The sequence below is a fragment of the Dipodomys merriami genome, unplaced genomic scaffold (genome assembly GCF_024711535.1).
Source record: "Dipodomys merriami isolate MVZ:Mamm:240054 unplaced genomic scaffold, mDipMer1.0.p SCAF_8, whole genome shotgun sequence".
NCBI lineage: Eukaryota > Metazoa > Chordata > Mammalia > Rodentia > Heteromyidae > Dipodomys > Dipodomys merriami.
This window is the reverse complement of record NW_027206401.1, coordinates 21530125-21553973: the sequence shown is the minus strand read 5'-3', so window position 1 is coordinate 21553973 and position 23849 is coordinate 21530125. Positions and strand designations below refer to the sequence as shown.

General features: G+C 34.2%; 1 protein-coding gene across 6 annotated transcripts in view; it reads right to left on the bottom strand.

Moving 5' to 3' along the window:
* Ahi1 (Abelson helper integration site 1) overlaps nt 1–23849 on the bottom strand; it is a 133572-nt gene that overhangs the window by 78294 nt on the left and 31429 nt on the right. For all 6 annotated transcript variants that reach the window (XM_070010717.1, XM_070010719.1, XM_070010718.1 and 3 more), the window contains 7 exons: nt 23708–23840; nt 21538–21661; nt 17780–18009; nt 17136–17242; nt 11173–11291; nt 7724–7854; nt 6313–6453 (listed from right to left, as the gene is read on the bottom strand). In XM_070010717.1, coding sequence (XP_069866818.1) covers nt 6313–6453; nt 7724–7854; nt 11173–11291; nt 17136–17242; nt 17780–18009; nt 21538–21661; nt 23708–23840 — 985 coding nt within the window. The remainder of the gene's footprint in view (nt 1–6312; nt 6454–7723; nt 7855–11172; nt 11292–17135; nt 17243–17779; nt 18010–21537; nt 21662–23707; nt 23841–23849) is intronic.

The window sequence follows — 23849 nt, the reverse complement described above, 5'->3', positions numbered from 1 at the left end:
AGTGTTAGAGCACTAGCATAGCATCTGTGAGGCCTTGAGTTAAACTCCTAGTATCACATGGTAGCCTATCAAAAAGAGGTGACCTTAGGCAAATTACTTCATTTTTCCTGAGACTTTCATTTTCATATTTTTATAAAATTTAAGACAATGCTTTTCTATAAAACTTATAACTTTAATTCAAACATATTTTCACATTTGTAGGATGCGAGGCATTATATTTAACAGGGCATTATAAAGATTTAGGCAATGAGCAGGGTTATATAACAAAAACTTATAGAAGCTTAAAGGGTTTTTTGTGGTTTTGCTGAACTAGTAAAGCTGAACTAGTAAAGCATACTAGAGTATGAAAAATAAATCAACAACAAAGAGTGCAAGTGATCATTAATGAATTTGAATTCTATTAGTAAAATTATGTCAATGGAAGAAATCACATATAGTTCGACTAAAGTGTTTTCAGAAGTTTAATCAACTACTTAGCATAAACAATTAGAAAAGACATGGTAATCTGAGTCCCATATCCTAGCTCAACTTGGTACACAATAGGTGCTCAATAAGGACATGTATTATTGGAGACATGACAACTGAAAAGCACTCCAGTAAATACTGGTTCAGAGGAGACATTGCCACCTAGAGAAAAATGAGGTACAATACCTCACATAATCAATAATACTAAGAACTTCACAAATTAAGATTTGATTCTATTTAAAATACTATATGAACCAATTACTAAATGGGCAAGGGAACTAAAGACGGACTTCTCAAATGAAGAAATAAAAATGGCAAAGAAACACATGAGGAAATGTTCATCATCCCTGGTGGTGAAGGAAATGCAAATAAAGACAACCCTGAGATACCACCTTACCCCAGTCAGAATGTCCCACATCCACAAATCAGCCAGACAAATGCTGGAGGGGATGTGGAGAACGAGGAACGCTATTACACTGCTGGTGGGAATGTACACTTATACAACCACTTTGGAAAGCAGTCTGGAGGGTCCTTAGAAAGCTAAAGATTGACCTCCCTTACGACCCAGTCATACCACTTCTAGGCATCTACCCTGAACAACAGGAACCAATATACAAGGACACGTGCACCTCCATGTTTATTGCAGCACTGTTCGCAATAGCTAGGATATGGAAACAACCTAGATGACCCACCACAGATGAATGGATCCAAAAATTGTGGTATCTATACACAATGGAATATTACGCAGCCATTAGAAATGACAAAATAATGGCATTTGCAGGGAAATGGATGGAGCTAGAAGGAATCATGTTGAGCGAGGTAAGCCAAGAACAAAGAGACAAACAGTACATGGTCTCCCTGATAAGTGGATGATAAATCCAAAATGTTAGGTGATATGACAAAACTAACAGGACTTAAGAAACAAAGAACTCCCACTCATCTGGTTGAACCACTACCAAATATCCCCATGCTGCTGATCACATATATGGTATATAACATGTGAGCACCGTTATATATTACAGACTGTGATAGACAATTTGCTCCAGGAAAGTTAGAATGAACTTGTGACTTTAAATGAGCATCATTATTCCACAATACTGTAAATTTCCGGAAATTAAGTAATCACTTAATCACAATCAAAAAAAAAGAACCTGGGGAAGGGAGGGAGGGAGGGGATGGTAGGGGGAAAACAATGGAGGGGGTAACAATGTTCAAGAGGAAGTGTACTCATTACCTCACTCATGTAACTGTAACCCTCTGTGTAGTATCTTTACAATAAAAAAAAAAAGGATTGAAAGAGATAAATTTGCAAGAACTACATAATCGCATTTTAAAACTAAATTACAGGGCTGGGAATGTGGTTTAGCTGTAGAGTGCTTTCCAAGCATGCATGAAGCCCTGCGTTTGATTCCTCAGTACCACATAAACAGAAAAAGCCATAAGTGGCACTGTGACTCATGCAGTAGAGCACTAGCCTTGAGTTTAAAAAAAAAAAAAAAACCACTAAATTTCATCCTTGAAATTATTTCTTGGGGCTGGGAAGGTGGCTCAGTGGTAGAGCGCTTGCCTTGCATGCCTGAGGCCCTGGAAAAAATAAATAAATAAAAAATAAATAAAATAAAATACTATATGCATAATTCTATAAGTCAGTACTCAAACTGAATACTGGTTACAAAAATGGTAAACATTCATATTAACTTCCTCCAAAATATAAAAATACAAAGAAATTATACACTCCTCAGAGAAAATGGAAAAAAAGTTTGGTTTCTCAAAAACTGATATTTCAGGAAATCTGTTAATAATGCAGTTTAGTGTTATCACATGGGAGTATGGACATAATGACCATACAGTATTGCTTTAATCCCCGATTCCTGTAAAATAGGAATAATATAACAGTTATTGCATAAAATTGCTATGAAAATGTAAATAGAGGTGCTGGGAAGTAGAGTGCTTGCTTTGCATGTGTGAGGCCCTGGGTTCAATTCCTCAGCACCACATAAGCAGAAAAAGCCAGAAGTGGTGCTATGGCTCAAGTGGCAGAGTGCCAGCCTTGAGCTGAAGAGCTGAGGGACAGCGCCCAGGCCCAGAGTGCAGGCCCAACGACTGACAAAAAAAAAAAGAAAGAAAAGAAAAAAGACAAAAAAAGAAAAGAAGAAAAAAATGTAAATAGATATAAAGTGCTTGAAACAGTACTAAGGGCATTGAAAGTGCTAAATGGGTACTGTGATTTTATCTACATGTACAACAGCACCCTAGAGACTCAAACAGGCTAAAATTGATTAATAACAAAACATTAATTGCTAAATTCTGTCATTGTAAAATTAATTCAGTAGAAGCCGTTTCTCTGATTAGCACTTTGTTATGATGAGAATCCTTCAAGTACATTACTTGTGGTACTCTGTGACTAAATTTCTTACTACTAGATGATTAACCTTTTCAAGATCAAGCAAATAAAACTATCGTCTGAAAGTAAAAATTGTATTTCTTACCAAAAAAGCAAAAAGTCAGTAGACTGAAAGACTCAAAAGACCACAACCTGAACATATGCTTACCAGAGAAAAATGCTTGCTCACTCTTCACAGATTTTGCTAGAACTGAAAGATGAATGATACATAAAGCTACCACAGTCTCATTCACAGCCTACATAGCTTACAAAAAAATGAACTTGCTTCTTCTTACTTGGAAATTATCACAAGTTCTGGCTAATACTATGTAAAACTCACTTAACTGTCTAGGCCTTTTATATTTTATACTATTAAAATTTATTTTAAAACCAAATGTAAACTTTATTTTCAGGCAAAATATTTCTATATTAAAAAAGATAAACCTAAGATAAACTAAGATAAATTTTAAATATGATTTGAATTGACAATTCTGGCCTATATTCAAGTAGTGAAAAATTTCAGTGCGTGAAGTGATTCGTTTCTTATGGACCTATACCATTCACAAGAATTGTGCTAAATCTTGGATGCTTAAAGTTATTTCTCCTAAGTTTCTTTTTTTTTTGGTCAGTCATGGGGCCTGAACTCTGGGCCTGGGCACTGTCCCTCAGTTCTTCAGCTCAAGGCTAGCACTCTACCACTTGAGCCACAGCGCCACTTATGGCTTTTTCTGCCTATGTGGTAGTGAGGAATTGAACCCAGGGCCTCATGTATGCAAGGCAAGCACTCTACTACGGAGCCACCTTTCCTGCCCTCTCCTAAGTTTCTTATTTTTAAAAACAGGCAACCAATAGTTGGGGAAATGTGTTGATACACTTTGAATTTAAAATTTCTATATAAGTATGTTATTATATAAAAAAACCTGTGTTCCAAATACACTGCATTAACTAAGTCTTACTTCATCTGTTAGTATTTGAACATCCTTATTTCTAAACACTCATGCAAATTCTTTCTCTACATTAATACAATGTGGACATAATCTTTTTAACTTTATGCATTTATTTTGTAATACAACTGATCTATAAGGATATGGACTTCAATAAATGAAAGGCTGACCATCAGAGTAAAGAAACTTCAACTTCATCCCATAGAGAGATAGTTAACACACATTAAAGTCATATCACACATATAAAGTCAAGTGTTTACTGGTAGTAAGTGAACATGATAAGCACTATGAGTTTGCAAAGTACTTTTATAGTCTTTGTTCCACAATCTTCTAACAAATAACTCTTAGGTAGGGCAGGTACTACCAGTACTAGTAGTACTTTTATTAGGGAATGGAGCTTCAGAAAAGCAAAAAGATTATGTAAGGCCACTGAAATAACAGAACAGGAGGCTTAGCCCTGTGAATTATAGTACCACTAAAATTCTTTGCTTGTTCTGAGTGAAGAGATCTTTTTAACAGTAACAGAAAATAAAATGGTTAGAAAAGAGCAGAAATTTAAGTTGCATTTGTAGTAAAATTTCAGAAGTCTAAAAGGCAAATTAGAAGCTTAATGAAGATTGCTATGAAAACTTAAGAGTTTGAGGAAATAATTGTTGCTTATTTCCTATATAACAGTTCCAATATTAAAATGTGTACATAAATCTCTACACTTATATTAAGATTTAGAATGGTACAAAAAAAGAACTATTTCAGGATACATGTCAAAACTAGTCATCAGATTTGGAAATGGATGACTTGAGAACTTAATTCATCTTTTCTTATAACCAGGATGATAGTTTTCTAACAATTGCTAGTAAATTTAAATGTTGTGTTGAATGACAATTTTAGAGTTACATAGCATTTTATAAATTTGCATAGAAGTTGTAGAAATCACTTTTTCCCTAGAAAGTTATTTAAAACAAATATAAAATTTGTGTATCATTTTTATGTTAACTCACCAAAAATAGCACATCACTGATACAATAAAAAGAAAAATCCTCAGGTTTATAACTTATCTCAGTTGTCTACTAACTTAGATTGGTTAATGCTGATAAACATTAAGCAATTTATTATGTAGATGCTTAATGAAACTATTTATACAAGTACTTCATTGAAATTTTCTACATTAAAGTTACTAATATAATGTATATTTATTTAACTACATATGTATTTAGACCTCTTTTGCTTACCAAAAACTGAATGAGGGTACATAATATCCTAAACAAATCAAATAGGCTAAGAAAGACCTTTCATTTTTACACATGAACTAATATATGAAGAAAAAGTAAAACTAATTTTGAGAATGATTGCATTAATAGTAAACTGTAAAAAATTTCAGAATACAAATGAAATATATGAAATATATGAACAACTGACATAAATTCAAATAATTCCTAGAAAACCTTTTTCAAAGTTTTAATTTCTTATTTTCATAATGATAGAATAATTTTACTTTAGAGGTGAAAAAAACATTAGTTTTTGCCTACTTTTTATGTTAAAATTCTTAAAAAACTTACTAAAACTACATGCTATAGTAAAAAAAATTAAAATTAAGCTGTATTAAACTGAAAATATTAAATAATTATATTTCCTATGTATAGTCACCTTTTTATTCCCAAATAGTTTTAGGGAAAAGTTTCTTGTTTTTTTTTGTCAGTTGTGGGGCTTGAACTCTTGGCCTGGACACTGTTCCTCAGCTCTTCAGCTCAAGGCAAGTGCTCTACCGATTGATCTACAGCACCACTTCCGGTTTTCCAGTGGTTTATTGGAGATAGGAGTCTCAAGGTCTTTCCTGACCAGCTGGCTTTGAACTGCAATCCTCAGATCTCAGCCTCCAGAGTAGCTAGGATTACAGGCGTGAGCCAAAGGCTCCCGGCTAGGGAAAAGTTTTTCATTCACTCATTTCAGTTTATAGTCACACTCCATAGATCCTGTCATTTATTTAAAATGATTTACAAATCAAGTAATGGATATCTTTCTATGATTTCAACATAAAAGTATAACCATTATTTGTACTTCACAAACACTTAGATTCATATTAATGATGCTTACAGAAAAATAAAATGTTGTAACATCAAAATAATGCAAACTGAGCTGGGCGCCGGTGGCTCACGCCTGTAATCCTAGCTACTCAGGAGGCTGAGATCTGAGGGTCACAGTTCAAAGCCAGTCTTGGCAGGAAAGTCTGTGAAACTATTATCTCCAGTAAACCACCAGAAAACTAGAAGTGGCACCATAGCTCAAGTGGTAGAGTGCTGGCCTTGAGTGAAGACCTGAGGGACAGCGCCCAGGCCCAGAGTTCAAACCCCACAACCAGCCAAAATAAAAAAAAAAAGCTAACCATTTATTTTACAGCCTTGTACAGTATATTCAAGAAAGCATATTAATTCAAAGATAACAGATTTTACAGAGCTTATGATTTCTGGTCCATTCAATAAGCAAATATTATTCTAAGTAGACTTTATCAAGCAAGAAACTTACCATGGAAATCATAAATGTAAAGAAGAATTGGCTCATTCTGCCCAAATGCACAAAATGCAACCATATTTTCAAATGGATGGTAAGAAATATCTCGAATAGGTGACTTAAATGGCAGGTCAGAATACATTGCCACTTGTTCTCCTAAATTAAAAAGAGAGACTTGATAGCTTTTATTATGACACTTATTTCTCACTTGAGATTTATCTGCACTGTATGTGAAAATATTTATAGTAATTTTGAAGCTCACATATTTACATGAAAACCTTGAAGACTTAGAAATGCATGAGTACCATTTTACTAAACAATTATCTATATGATAGGTTCTTTTGGGCTTTCTCTATTTCTCAATCCAAACCCTTCCATGAAGTTTTCAAGGCACAAAGTAAACATAAAGGGCTTATTAGAAAGTAAAGTAGACATTGGTAGGAAGCAGGACACAGGCATGACTAAATTATTTTTTATATTATCTTTAGTTGTATGAAGAGTTGCTACTTTACAAAGCAGTATCTTGATCAGTGTCAATCAATTCAACAGGATGACTATGTTGTAACTAATAAATAATTTTAGGTAAAACTAGAGTAGGAATTATAAAACTTTAAAACAGAAAAAAATAGAGGGATTAATTTTTCTAGTTTGTTGCTTCCCTAGAAGCTACTTGAAGTACCATCTGCTTAAAAGATACCTATGATTAAGATAAAAGATGACTTAAACAGAAGTTGGTAGAACCTAGGGAAATTAGCCAGAAAACAAACAAACAAAAAAATCAAAGAGTCTAGATCCATTTATGAATGGGGAAAAGCAACCTGATTCTCCTGATTCATACAAAAACATAATACAAGGGAAAAAATTTATGTGATCTATTTAAAATAAAGGAAAGAAAAAATATATAAGAAGAAATTAAATACTTTTAAATGAATGAATTTTTTAAACTTACTAAATTTTTTATTAAAAATACACTAGTAGTTTTAGCTTTACTTTTGAAAAAAAAAGATGAGATACAAGTGAACAACAGTATAATACTTTACTGGAGGAAAACTATACTATTGTTAAGTAAGTGTCAAATATCAAAATCTTTCCTAGGATTGTTTTCTAATGCACAGAAGATATTTAACCATCTATTATAATTCAGTTTAAGATGTTTCTAATTTTGCATTCTATTCCAAAGTAAATATTTCTCTAAATTCAGTAGGATCTCAATAGCAAGAAAAAAATAAGCCTTGACTTAATGTGGAATTCTAAATCCATGATTTTAGAACAAAAAATAAAATTTAATGTTAGTTAAAGACTTACATTAAAGTCAAAGACTATTCAATTCTAAAAACCTGAAATTAGAATTTTCTTGAAAATGGTAGCTTTCATACTTATTGAAAATTCAACCACACTTCCTCAAAGAAGGTCTAAAAGCATTTACCTGTTTCTGGGTTCCAAACATATACTATACCATCCTCACTTCCAGAAAAGAGAAAACTTCCACATGGCGTCAAGGTACTATGAATCTTCTCTCGATAATTTGCTGCACCTACAAATTTCCTTGCAGCCAATCTATAAACAAAAAGGATACAAATGTAACCTATTTTAAACATGAAAGAAACTCGTGTGAGAAAATCTGTTATTTATTTTATTTTATTGTAATTTTTGTGCATGTGTGCACCCATCCAGGAGATTAAAGTCAGGCTCTGTGCACTGCCGCTAATCATTTTTTTATTTTTATAATATATATTTTTATTGTAAAGATATTGTAGAGAGGGGTTACAGTTATATGAGTAAGGTAATGAGGACATTTCCTTTTTATTTATTTATTTATTTATTTTTTTGGGTCTGGTCCTGGGGCCTGAACTCTGGGCCTGGGCGCTGCCCCTCAGCTCCTCAGCTTAAGGCTAGCACTCTACCACTTGAGCCACAGCACCACTTCTGGCTTTTTTCTTATGTGGTGCTGAGGAATCAAACCCAGGGCCCCATGCATGCAAGGCCAATGCTCTACCACTGAGCCACCTTCCTAGCCCATGAGTACATTTCCTATCAAGCATTGTTACTCCCTTTGTTTTTCAGTTGTTTGTTCATTTTCAATGCAGTGTCTTGTACATCTCATTGTTACAATGAGTCAACTTGTATCTTTCACCATGTTGTTATTTTCCTTCCCCTCCCCAAATTAGAAAAATGTATATACAAGATTCAGAGCACCGGAATCAAATACAGTGAAAACAGGGGTTATATCATGGGGGAAGAACAAACAAAAGAAACAAAAAAAAATCACAGAGTACATTATAAGAACATTAAAAACAACAGGAACAAAGATAAAACCTCTTGTGTGCCTATCTTGGGGGTCATTTCTCTTAGCATAATCTTATACGGTCATTTTGCACAAGATTAGAGCTCTATCACTTGAGCCACAACTCCATGTCTGGCTTTTTGATAGTTAATTGGAGATAACTCTTTCCTGCCCAATCTAACTTTGAACCATGATCCTCAGATGTGCCCTAAGTAACAGGGCATGAGCCAGAGGAGCTTGGTGAAAAATGCTTAATACTTAATTTGTATTCATCAAATTATAGTTGAGAATAGGTTATGGTAGACAAGTTATAGAAGAATAAGAAAAGCTGATCTCAGTGCCCAGGAAACTTACCAGGTACTGTACATTTGAATAAGAGAGATTTAAGTTATGAAAACAGAGCATATTAAATCATCTAAATTGTGGTACACAACGTTCTGTCCCTTTTCAGTTATAAGTAATAGCTAACACAATTTCAGTGCTAACTGTGTCAGGTAGGCTATTATATATACTTCTGTTACTTTGAGATAAAAAGATAGATAATTCATTTTCATTTGGATAGGTATATATTATGTCTAAATTTGTTCTAAGAAATGTTCTTTCATTGAACTAAATTTAAATGTTTTCAGTTTTTCCCTATCATGAACACAATTTCTAAAAATGATTTTGCGTGTATATTTATGACTGTATTTATTTGCATTATCCCACTTCTGAAGTTTGTTTCATGTTTTCAATGTATAGTGAATTCTATCTTATCAAATTCTATTGATGGATCAAGATTAGAGTTCAAATAGATTAATAGATCCTTTAAAAGAAGATTAAACTATGGTTCTCAACTTTACTGTTACTTTAAAACATATAATGGGCTTATCAAATATTTGAATTATTATAAAACACATATTGAGAACTGCTAACTGCCAAGCATGATGTGAAAATAAACAGATTTTAATCCTAGAAAAATCTAATTTTTAGTCTAATTAAATGCTGATGTGTGTGTGTGTGTGTATGTGTGTGTGTGTGTATGTGTGTGTGTGTGTGTGTGTGTATGTGTGTCTAGAGGAGTGCAATATGGACTAAGCCTATTATCATTGTCCCAGAGCACCAATCTCTAGATAAGCACTAAAGAACTTAACAATCAATACTCAAAAGACACTTTCAAATTGATGTTAGGCGAAATGAACCCCAAGATAAGGACTCAAATGTATTTCTTTCTTGCTATTGTTTTTAACATATTTATAAGATATTTCTTTGTTGCTTTGTATGTCCCTCCCCCAAGGTATAACCCCTGTTTTCACTGTATTTTGGAGGGGAAGGGAAAAAACCAATTGTTTAAATAGGGATACAGGTGGACCCATTGCAACAATGAGATGTACAAGATGTTATGTCGAAAAACAAACTTTACAACTTTGGCATGGGGGTGCGGCGGGGGGCGGGGTGGAGATGGGAAGGGATGGTAAGGGGAAACAAAGGAGGAGGCAACAATGCTTGCTAAGAAATGTACTCTACCTTGCTCATGTAATGTAACCCCTCTGTATGGTATTTTCACAATAAAAAATGTATTTGAAAAAAAGACACTTGCAAAATCAAACTAATAGAGATAAATTACCTCATTTGCTTTTCTTAATATGATAAGGAAAACTAAAACAGCGGCCTTCTCTCATGGTTTAACAGGAATTCTAACACCAAAACAAAAGTACACTAAAGTCCACACTGGTATGACATACATCTCCCCTTCCTTTTATATTAAAGATGGCTGCCTTCTTTTGCCTTTATTTAGAAATAAACAGAAAACAAGGACGCATGAACCAAAAGCCATAGCCCTTCAGTTACATTATGTCAAAAGATACCATTCCAGTATCATACAGGAAAAAGATAATCCTTCACTGTTGAATATAAAGTTTCTGCTTTCAATTGTGAAAATAAAAAGGCATTGATCACATTTCAGTCTAAGAGTTGTTCACACAGGGCTGGTTATCTGGAGACAGGAGGTGGTAGTGGGAGGGCTGTCTTCTGGGCTTAGCATTGTCTCTGATCTCACTCATTAGACACCAAAAATAATGTTAAAAATGCCTTTTAGATACTGTCAGCTGTTAACCAAACAGCAAAATTTCCAGGTCAGAAACACATGCATTTTATAAATATATATTTATTCATTATCTATCCTATAATACCTATCCTGTTTTTAATGTACTTATAATGTACTATGGGATTTTTTTTTGTTTCTTTTGTATGTTTTTCCCCCTATGGTATAACCCCTGCTGTCACTGTATTTGATTCCAGTACTCTGCATCTTGTATATACATTTTTCTAATTTGAGGAGGGGAAGGGAAATAACAAAATGTTGAAAGAAGGATACAGGTTGACCCATTGGAACAATGAGATGTATGAGATACTATGTTGAAAATGAACTCTACAACTTGGGGGGGGGGGAGGGAGGAGTTACAGAGGTGAGGAGGGAAGGGATCGCTGGGGAAAAACAAAGGAGGGGGGTAACAACGCTCAAGAAGAAATGTACTCATTACCTTACTCATGTAACTGTAACCCCGCTATACGTTATCTTTACAATAAAAAAATTACCAAAATGTACTTACATTCGGAGATCCATAATTCTCAAAGTACTGTCTTTAGTATGGATTAGCAAACGTTTTCCATTGGGATGAACCTCCAAATAATTTATTGGAATCCCCTTAAATTCAGTTTCTTTAATTTCCTAAAGAAGTTAAAAAAAAAAAAAAGTCAAGGGCTGGGAAGGTGACTCAGTGGTAGAGTGCTTGCCTTGCATGCATGAGGCCCTGCCTGGGTTTGATTCCTCAGCACTACATAAGCAGAGAAAGCCAGAAATGGTGCTCTGGCACAAGTGGGAGAGTGCTTGCATTGAGTTGAAGAGCTGAGGGACAGCACCCCAGCCTAGAGTTCAGGTCCCACGACCGACAAAAATAAAAATAATAAAATGAAATAAAATTAACTTTTAAAAAAGTCAATATTAAGTGGTAATATTTACTTCTTTTTGCCTAAGCTTAAGTCCCTCTTAGAGTATTAATTTAAAATGGCATTTTCAATTTCATTATTGGAAATATTTTTAAATTGTTAGGAAAAAAATCTCCAGAACCTTCAGCTGAGGGTTGAATATAAAGATGTCAAATTATACTTTTATTTTATGTAACGCTGAATTTAAATGAAGTGTTTTGTATATTATTCACATCCCAAAATATTAGCATTCTAAAAAAAGCACCTCATACATACTATTTACTCATACTATTAACATTGCATTTTCTTTAAAAGCAAATAAAAAAAAACTCTTAACTTTACAAAATCTAAAACTTAACTTTTCAAGTTTCAGATAAGTCTCAGATCTTCATATACTTGTCTTAAAAATATTATGTTTTGATTTGCATTTCTTTTATGGCTAGAGAGGCTGAGCATTTCTTCATGTGTCTATTGGCCATCCTTCTTTCCTCTTCAGAGAAGTTTCTCTTTAAGTATTTAGCCCACTTATTTATTGGGCAATTGTTTCTTTGAAGATTTGTTGTAGGGGGATTTAATTTTTTGAGTTCCAGGTATATTTTAGATACGAGACCCTTGTCTGTTGTGTGGCTAGTGAAGATCTTCTCCCAATCCGTGGGCTTTCTATTGATCTTGCTAGCTATGTCCTTTGCCATGCAGAAGCTCTGCAATTTCATGCAGTCCCATTTGTCCAACCTTGCTTTGATTTGTTATGTTTCTTGGTCTCTATTAAGAAAATTTATGCCTGTGCCAAGGAGACCTAAGGTTTCTCCTATTCCATCCTGTAATGTTTTCAGATTGAGATACCACCTCACCCCAGTTAGAAGGGCTATAATCAAGAACTCTAATAACAACAGATGCTGGAGGGAATGTGGACAGAAGGGAACCTTACTGCATTGTTGGTAGGAGTGTAAACTTGTTCAAACACTTTGGAAAGTAGTATGGAGGTTCCTCAAAAGACTCCACATAGAGCTCCCCTATGACCCAGCAATCCCACTTTTGGGAACTTACCCAAATGTTTACAAACAAGACCACACTAAAGCTACCAGCACGACTATGTTTATTGCAGTCTTACTTACCATAGCTAAGATATGGAACCAACCCAGATGCCCCTCAGGAGATGAATGGATCAAGAAAATGTGGTATATATAAACAATGGAATTCTATGCCTCCATCAGAAAGAATGACATTGCCCCATTTGTTAGGAAATGGAAAGGCTTGGAAAAAATTATATTAAGTGAAGTAAACCAGGCCCAAAGAAACATAGGTCCCATGGTTTCCCTTATTTACAATAACTAGTATATGTCTGAGTCAAGCAGAAAAGGTCAGTTAAGTTGATGTTAGGGAAATGAACCCTAAGATATGTATTCAAATGTTTTTTTTTCTTTCATGCGATTGTTTCTAACACATTTATAAAATTATTTCTTTGTTGCTTTGTATGTCCCTCCCCCACGGTATAGCCCCTGCTTTCACTGTATTTGATGTTGTTATAATTTGTGGAAGGGAAGGGAAAAAACAAATTGTTTAAATAGGGGGATACAGGTGGACCCATTGCAACAATGAGACATACAAGTCATTATGTCGAAAATGAACTTTACAACTTTGGTGGGGGGGGGGAGGAGGGTTGGGTTGTAGGGGTGAGGGGAATATGGGATGAGAAGGGGAAAAAAAGGAGGAGGCTACAATGCTTGATAAGAAATGTACTCATTATCTTGTCCATGTAATTGTAACCCCTCTGTACAGTATTTTCACAATAAAAAAAGAGAAAAAAATATTATGTTTTGGACATTTAATTCTGGAATCATCTAACTTAGACTATAATTTGAAATTTGATTTTCTTCTTTTCTTTTGTTATTTCTAGTAGTTATTTGAGGGAGCCATAAAGATACTGAACTAAAAAAAAAAGATACTGAACTAATGAAGTTAGAAAAGACATTGACACTGAAGAATTGTCTGTACAAGACTTGCATAAAAATGAGTACCCTTAAGATACACTATACTCTAAAACCAATTCACAATGGGTAAAGCATCTAAACATAAGGCCAGAAACTATAAAACTCCTATAAGACAACAGAAGAGAAAAGTTAATAAATATTGGCTTTAACAATGATTTTTTTAAGGGTATCACAACAAAAGCTCAGGTCATAAAAGCAAAAGCAAATGAGACTACATTTAACTAAAAGGCACCTGTATAATAACCAACTAACAAAATCAATTTTAATCTACAAATTGGGAAGCATTACTTCCAAATCATTTATTTGATAGGGGCTTTGAAAGAATTCACACAACTCACTAATGAAAAAACAAATAACTGAAATTTTAAAAATGGGCAAAAGACCTGAACAGACATCTCAAAAGATGTAAAAATGTCAAAAGATATATGAACATAAGATCATTAAGAACCAGGGAAATGCAAATTAAAACAATTATGAAATAATATTTTACACTTGTTAGTGTGATTATCAGAGAAACCCCTAAATGTTGTCTAGGATGTACAAAAAAGAGCAGTCTTGTACACTGCTGATAAGGAAAACATTATGGAAGTTTCTAAAAACACTAAAGCTAGAGACATCAAATGATCTAGAATCCTCCTTTGGGGCATGTAGTCAAGCAAACAAAATCAGCACCTTGTACATATATGTATGCTAACATGTACATTGTAGTATTACTCATAACTGGGATATAGACACAACTTGTCTGTCGACAAATGAATATTTAAGCATGAATGCACACTCTCACACTTTGGAATATTTTTGAGTCTCAAAAAAGGGTAAGATAAGCCGAGTGCTCATGCCTATAATCCTAGCTACTTAGGAGGCTAAGATCTAAGGATTGTAGTTTGAAGTCAGCCAGAGCAAGAAAGTCCACAGACTCTTATCTCCAATAAACTACTCAGAAAAAAAAAATGCTGGAATCAGTGCAGTGGCTCAAGTGGTAGAATGCTAACCTTGAGCACAAAGAGCCTCAGGGACAGTGCTCAGGCCCTGAGTTCAAGCCTTGGAACAGAAAAAAAAAAAAAAAGAAAAAGAAAAAGAAAAAAAGAGTAAGATATTGCTGTTTGCTATGATGTGGATGAGACTGTAAGACACTATGCTAAGTGAATTAAGCCACACATAAAGAAAAGTATTGCATCATCCAACTTACAAATAAAATCTAAGCCATTTAAAAAGATCAAATATACACAGGTCACCACAGGCTGAGAGGTAGAAGAAATGGGGGCTGTTGGTCAGAAGATACACAGAAGAATAACAAGTATAGGCACTTACCCTATACAAACTAGGATATAAAAAGTCACCAGCACAGCCATGTTTACTAGAGCACTATTCACCATAGCCAAGGTATGAAAACAAATGCCACTCAGTGGACAAATGGATCAAGAAAGCATGATGTACATACATACATACATACTGGAATTTACTCATCCATTGGAAAGAATGACATTGTACCATTTGTAAAGAAAAGACTTGGGAAAAATTATGTTAAGTTTAGTAAGTCAAGCCTAGAAGCATCTGTGTTTTCCCTTATATGTTAAAGCTAGATTTAGCTTACACATTCTGAAGTAAAAAGGGTGAATAGTATACAAGTGTATACAAATGTATTAACTGAAATACCGTAGATTCAAGAAAGATTTCAAATGGTGTAATTCCTTAGAAAAAAAATCAAAGTTCAGCCAAATAAAACACCAGGAAGATTTTGGGTCAAGGGGAGAGGAGTAGACTAATGAAGAAAAGAGGGGGGAAATGCAGAGACGAATCCAACAAAAATCCTACAAAATTAATAAGAGTGATGGACGGGATGGTTAGGGGAGAGATAGGTCAGAATGTTGGAAGGGGTGACATTGATCAAGATATATTGTATTCATAAACTGCTTTGTTAAATGGCAATTCCTCTGTTCAACTAATTAAAGGTAACTCAAAATGATTTTTAAAAAGTTACAGAAAATAATGAAACACTGACATCAAAGATGTCCATTTTGGTGAGCTAAATTACAACAAATTTGAGATGGGGAAGGATTAATGGAGATAGTAGCAATCACAATGAATTTAACAGCATAAAATCAAAACCAAAGTGCAGAAAAAGAGTGAAGTATAATTTAGAGAAAGTATTGTCAGATTTAGTATTTGTAATTACCAAGTAACTTCTTTCATAATTTCCTTTTTTCTTCTCATCAGGGGCTTGAACTCAGGACCTGAGTGCTGTCCCTCAACTTTTTTGTTTTTTCTCAAGACTAGTATTCAACCACTTGAGCCACAGCGGTACTTTTGGTTTTATTGGTAGTTAACTGGAGATAAAAGTCTCAGGAGCTTTTCTGCCTGGGCTAGAAACCGCTAGCCTCAGATCTCAGACTCCTGAATCGGTAGGATTATAGGCGTGAGCCACCATTACTCAGCCATATATTTCTTTATATTAGTAAAGCACAAGCAAAGACATTGAATACCTAGCTAACAACAAAATATAAGCACTCCACTCATTAGGGAGCCATTGGCATTTTTCCATTATGAAAAACAAAAAACAAAATGTGGGCACTGATGGATCATACATATCTAGTCTACTAAAGAGGCTAGATATGAGGGTAGTGGTCTGAAGCCAGCCTGGGTAGAAAAGTCTGCAAGATCTTATCTCCAATTAACCAATAAAAAAAGCTGGACTGGAGATGTGGCTCAAGTGGTAGAACCGAGGAAGAGTTCAAAGGCCCTGAATCAACCCTGGTACCAGTACACAAAAAAGAAGAAGGAAAGAAGGAAGGAAGGAAGGAAGGAAGGGAAGGAAGAAAGAAAGGAAGGAGGCATGCAGCCAAATCACAAATTAATCTTAATCCATTTATATTTTTAATATAATTTTATGGTTATTATTAAGGTATATATAGAAGGGTTACCATTTCGTAAGTCAGGTGATAAATAAATTTCTGTTTTGGACAATATCACTCCTTTGTACCCATTCCCCTAGGTTTCCCCCTCATTTGTATTTTGAACTAACAACATAAAAATATTCTTATCAACAAAATTGCTTAAAGACCATCTTTAAAACAATCTTTCCCCAAAATGAGCTTTTTCATTGGTGTCTAGGAAGTTGGCAAATTTCAAATGAAATAATTACAATTGGTTAATTTTGTGATTAAATGTTAGATCCTGCTATAATTGGATAATTCTGAAAGTACTATTGCCAAAGCACTGAGCATACTACTTTTAGTGACATGATACCAGAAAAAAAAGGTAAAAATAACAGAAAATTTGACCATGCTGAAAATTGAGGGTGAAAAAACTAAAGGGACTAGACCTTTAGTGGACCAATAGTGGACCTTTTGCCTAGTTTGTAGAAGGCCCTGGGTTGATCACAACATAATAAATGAATGAATGAACAAAAACTGAAAGTAAAGCTTGGGGAAAATGTAAAATTTCACAAGGTTGTAATCAGTCAGCTATCATAAACTTGTGAGAACTAATTAATGATAATGAACTTTGTAGAGACTGAGGAAATTGTTACTTATCTGAAAGACCCAACAAAAGATGTCCTTAGCATCTACTTTAATGTCATGTGTTTGAAGTTTTACCTTGTTTATAGTCCAGTGGCGCACAGAATGCTGCAAGTCATTAACTTTCACATAAGTATTCCAAACAACAATCACCCCTGTGCAGTCGCCTGAATACATGTGATGACCTATTTTAAAATAAAATTGCTCACTTAAAAATGGCACAGAGTTAGGAAACAAATTATGTTAAGTTGGGGAAACCATAACCCAGTAAAACAGTTAAACAATCTGAGGTCTACTAAAGGGTATTTTGGTTTCAAAAAGCCAAAAAGTACAATATAACTTACAATCTAGTCTCAATTTTCTTTTAACAAGTTCTTCATTCTTTTAAATTATTTTTCATGACATTTCCCTTTGTCATTTCCCTTTGTCACTTACCTGAACTGGAATACAGAAAGAAATTAATATCTCAGGACATGTGTCTGTAGCCCATTTTCTGAAGCCAGATTGTTTGGTTTACTGAACACATATTATTCCATATTAATCTTAAATAATTACTTTCACTAGTCTTACAAAAATTTTAGAAGTTTTAATATGTCTTGTTCCAATAACATCTAAGACCCAGTAAAAACTCAAAAATAATCAGGGAATAAATAAAATAACAAAAGTGAATAGCGTTAAGAGTGTAGTAATAGTTGCCTTCATTGGAACATACTCTGACATACCTTCATCATCAAAACAGAGTGAGTTGATAAAACTCTTGTGAGCATCAACCTGTCGAACCAAAATGGCAGCATCTTCTTTCATATCAACTTTCCATATTCGTATCATTGAATCATAGCATCCTGTAACCACCAACTCTCTTGTAGCTGGATGGAATTTAGCCGTATAAACAAAGGAAGGGTGAGGTAAAACTCTGAAAGTATTTGTATTGTTTATTTCATTTTTCCATATCCTAGGAAAGGATCAAAAGTTACATACTGATTATAAAAGGTAAAACTTTCTTTTTCAGTGTTTCTAAGAACCAATACAGCCAATTGGTTTTGCACAATAACCAATGGTAAACTAATATAAATGTCATATATTTGAAGACTAGTATTCTTTACATTTTTACAAAGCTGTTTCCTATTATCAAATATATCTATTAAGTGTAATCTATACTATAAAATTATGCATATTTGGTCACATATATTTGAAACCTAGTTACTTTTATATCAAGTAAATACATGTTGAGAAGTTGGTAAGGCAGTACCATTTACATTGAAAAACAATGGGAAAAAACTTTTAACAATTTTGCATTTAGGTTATGTATATTGCTGTTACAAAATGCTTATTAGTCGAGGTTTAGAGAACAAGATTTCCATAAACTTTATATTTGTAATATTAAAGCCAACACAATGAATAGGAAGATCCCAAAGACTTAAAAACCATATGGAAGTTGCTCTGAATTCTTGAGTAAAATAAAATAAAAACTACAATGCTCATTATTTTAATAGAAAAGACTCTCATACATTAAATACTACCTTTATGTTTAACAGTCTCATTATCTCTTCCTCTAAATGTTAGCTGATTTTTAAAAATTATTATTCCTACAAGTCGTTATATCTAAAACGAACTTTATAACTTTGGTTGGGGGGGGCGGGGAGGATTAGGTGGGGGGCGGGGGGAGGATGGGAAGGGATGGGAAGGGGAAACAAAGGAGGAAGCTACAATGCTTGATAAGAAATGTACTCATTATCTTGCCCATGTAATTGTAACCCCTCTGTACAATATTTTCACAATAAAAATAAATAAAAAGTGAAAAAAAATTATTATTCCTTATAGTCGTGGCCAAAAAGAAAATCCTAAAGGTTGTTTTGTTAGATATTTCACATTTATAGCAATGTTTAAAAACAGGTTAAAATCTAGCAACAAATGTTAAATATGTGTTAAACAGCAGCTTTTTTTGGCGGGGGAGGGGTTGGTCCTGGGGCTTGAACTCTGGGCTTGGGTGCTATCCCTCTGCTCTTCAGCTCAAGGCTAGGGCTCTACCACTTGAGCTACAGCGCCACTTCTGTTTTCTGGTGGTTTATTGGAGATAAGAGTTTCATGGACTTTCCTGCCCTGGCCGGCTTTGAAATGCAATCCTCAAATCTCAGCGTCTTGAGTAGCTAGGATTACAGGCGTGAGCCACTGGCGCCTGGCTAAACGGTAGCTTTTAAAAAGTATGTTTAAATCATTACCATTAGAATACATTAAATTTTACAATGGGAATTTAAAGTTCATTTTCTTAATTACTACCTAATAGTTGAGGCAATTAAAATCCTTATCAAAGTAAAAATGAATGAGAAAAATATAATTGGCTAATCAAGAATAACATTCTGTATTTTCAGCAGCTGCTTAAAATATAGTTTGTGATCTTCAATTACTAAGGACCCAAATTAATAATGAAGGAAGTGAAAATACATGTTTTCAAGTAACAATAAAGTACATGTATCATTGCACAGTTTTACTTCAGATAAAATTTCCAGTGAACATATGTTATGTGAAATAGGATATTTACTAAGAACAAAATTTTTACTTGAAGGAAGTATTAAGAGAGTTAAAAATTGCTTGCTAGCTGGTGCCAGTGGCTCATGCCTGTAATCCTAGCTACTCATGAGGCTGAGATCTACGGATGGTGGTTCAAAGCCAGCCAGGGCAGGAAAGTCCATGAGATTCTTACCTCCAATAAATCACTCAGAAAACCAGAAGATGCGCTGTGGCTCAAGTGGTAGAGCACTAGCTTTGAGCTGAAGAGCTAATGGACAGCACCCAGACCCAGAGTTCAAGCCCCACAACCAACCAAAAAAAAAAAAAAAAAAAGAATAAGAATTGCTTGATAATAAATCTTAGTGACATTATGTAAAATACTTTGTAACCTACAGAAATTAGGTAGATTATCATCAAAACAATGACACACAATTAAAATAGATGCACTATTTTTAAAATAAAAATGAATGTTTTTTGTGTAAAAACTGAACTCAAAGCTATCCATGAAGGTTTCTAAAAACTTTTTTCTGAAAAAGTTTCAGAAAACCAAAACTCCATTTGTAAGCAATAGCAATTCTTGTTCCCTTCCTTTCACTTTAGGTTATTCATATCAATTATCATTTACTTGTTTCAAAAACATCTTTTAACCAGGCACTAGTAGCTCATACCATAATCTAGCTACTCAGAAGGCTGAGATATGAGGATCTTAGCTTCAAGCCAGCTCAGGCAGGAAACTCCATGAGACTCTTAGCTCCAATTAACCACCAAAAAGATGGAAGTGAAGTTGTGGCTCAAGTGATAGAGCACTAGGCTTAAGCAAAAAAAAGCTCAGGATAGTGCGCCTGAACTAACTTCAAGGCCCAGGACCAACACAAAACAAAAACATTTGTCTTTTTAGTTCTAGCCATGATGGTTCTCTCTTTTTTCACACTATTTTTGTGATGTAGAGTGATTATTATTTATTTATTAATAACCATTAATTATTTCATTAATACTGTTATATAATATACAATGATAACATTACATATTAACAATTAGTTATTACTCAATTATTAATTTTATTAAGTTAACAAATTAATTAGTATTAATTTTAAAGTCTATAAGATGTTTATCACCAACTAACCACCAAAATGCCAGAATTTAAGCACAAGAGATAGAGTGCTAGTTTTGAGCCAAAAAACTAAGAACATTGTTCAAGCCCTGAGGTTAAGCCTGAGTATACACACACACACACACACACACACACACACACACACACACACACACACACACACACACACACACACACACACACACACACACACACACACACACACACACACACGCCTTTAAATGTTTTATTGAGCCAGGTGTAGTAGCACATGCCTGCAATCCAAGAACTTGGGAAGCTGAAGTAGGAGGAATACAAGTTCGAGGCTACCACAAGCTACATAGAGAAACTTGCCTCAATAACTAAAATGTTTATCACGGTACTTATTAAACGGAAAGGGGATACTTTAAGACCAACAATATGCAAAATGAAAATATTTAACAACCTATAAAACTTTTTAAAACATCAAGTACCTATTCACTTCAATTACTATGCACTGAGCACCACTGGGTTCTGGCCTATATATCTAGCTAAAAGAGAAGAGAGAATCCTTACCATGAAGAGCTTATATTCTAGGAAAGAAAAAAACTCAAATATTTAATAACCTTACCTCAAGGTATTAATCAAATGGGTGACATAATCGAACATTTGACAAAATAAACATTTAAAGATGGTGATGACCAAATGCTATATGTTACATAAATGAAACATATTTAAGAAAAAATGCCTTCAAGCAGTTTTACTACTTAACTCATTGGTCAGTTTGCATAATGCATACTATGATCATTGGTAAAATACAAGTTACACTTAAAGTAGTTACATCACATCTCTTTCCTTGATGGCAAGCAGCATATACAGTAAATACTTTATGAGTATACTAACCTGGCAGTGCCATCAGATGATGAAGTAAGGATGTATCGATCATCTGTAGACCAGCAAAGGTCATAAATAATATTGAGGTGGCCACACAATTCTCTCATGAAACGTCCAGAAGGAATTTCATAAACTGATGTAGATTTTTGAAAGTTAGTAAGTTTCTAGATCTTTAATCCAACAATATATACATAATTTATAATAATTTAGACAAAGGTTAATCACTATTTGTAAATTATAACTAAAGACAGTCACAGTAGTTTTGCATTTGCTTTAAACACAGAAATTCACACACAATATTTTATACTGTGCTAAAACAGTACAATACAATTTAATATATTAATCTCATCTGCTCAAAGTAATTCTCTAAGAATCTTTGATAATCATTGTATTAGTCAAGTATTAAATTAGATTAATATTGCAACTTATTTCACATATTTTATAATTTGTAATTTCATAAATATTATAAACTCTAATAGTAAACGTTTGAAATTTAAATTTAAACAGTGCTGTTATCAGAAAGAAATTCCACTACTTAGATGACAGCATAAGGGAATTAGAGCAACTCAATCAGACAATGTACCATTATCATGTTTCATATACAACTGAACTTAAAATAATGCTTAATACAGAATAAAGTTTCTAAGTCTCTACCTCCACCTAGTGGTGAAAGCAATTGCTCTTTAAAGCACTAAGTGGTACAGAAGTACTGAAATAGCAAAATTAAGAAACAAAATTAAATCCATTCCCTGATAAACAATAATGACAATAGCAAAAATTCTCAAAATAACTCTTCAAAACTCTGCACCTTAAGCATGTCTTGCAAGTATTTATCCAAGAATAGATTGAATCTTTGTAAGAACACTGAACTTTCTGATGGCATTTTTACATGATCTGATTTCTCTTTCCTAAACTCTAAAGTAGTCTTACAAGCCAAGGAAGTCAAAAGGCTAGTAGCCAGACATTGGAAAGTGCAGAACTGCTTTGAAGTTCTCTAAAAGCTCTATCGCCAGAGACTTATATCTGACAGTCTGTCAGTTCTAGGAAAGGCTGCATAACTCAGAACTTGGCTTTACTGTATTTAATCTGGCTTTTTGCAGGGTATACACAACAATCCTAATCCTGGGATGCAGGTTGAACTATCATTGGCACCATTTAACACTGTAGCTGAGAAAAAGGACCATGCGAGTTGTACCTAACAAGAAGTTCACTATAGAGCATGACATTAAAGAAAAAAAAAACTGCAAATGAGATGGCCATAGAAACTTTGAAAAGCTCCTAAATATTTCTGAGAATCTAGGATTCCCATGCACATATGTAAAGCGCTGTGTGTATAGCCCAAGAGAATCTCCAAAGGTTTTGCCTCTATCACTCTGGCTGATCTATGGGGGTGCTGTACAAACAAGAAGTGAAGGGTAAGGCAGAGTTATAAACTGCTGAAGAATGGAAAGTATTCTGAGAGAGAGAGAGAGAGAGAGAGAGAGAGAGAGAGAGAGAGAGAGAGAGAGAGAGAGAGAGAGGAGAGAGAGAATACAGATACACAGAGAGTTACAGAGAGAGAGATAGAAAGAGCACCTGCTGAGTGTATATAAGAGCCCACTGACAAAGGACTTCAGACCTATCCACTCAAAGTACTAAAAAAATATATTTTCCCAGCCCTAATTAGTTGATCATTAACCTAAGTGAGTAGAGGTTAGAATGCAATATTTGACAAAGAATAAGACTTTATAAAGTTAGTCCAGAAAGTCACTAATCAAACAGCAACAAAATCAAACCAGTTTCCAACATAGAAGTATGAGGTCTTAAAAAATAAATAAATAAACAAACAGGGAAGTATGACCTATACCCAGGAGGTGGAAAATGGGGAGGTAGGAGGGGAACAAACAGGTACCAAACCTGTTCACACAGAAAATGAGGAAGACTAGATGTTAATCTTTCTCAACAAAAGCCTAAAATCCATGATTATAAATATAAGGAAAGATCTAAAAAACAATGCCTAAAATGTTAATGTATAGGAATGATTTCCCACCAAAAAAAGAGAATATCATTAAAGAAATAGAAATGGTCAAAGATAACAAAAGGAAATGTTAGGGTTAAAATTAAGATTTCAATAAATTTTAAAAACCAAAGAATGTCTGCCACACAGATCACAGATGAAACAGGAAGGATTATTTCTCACGAATAATTGGATATCCATCCCGGCTGGCACAGGCTGCTGCTAATATTCTTCCATTGTGGGAGAAATCAAGACAAAAACATCCTCGTTCTCCTGCATTTAGTGAGAAGAGGTGCTTGTTTGGAACCCGGCATGCCTAAAGAAA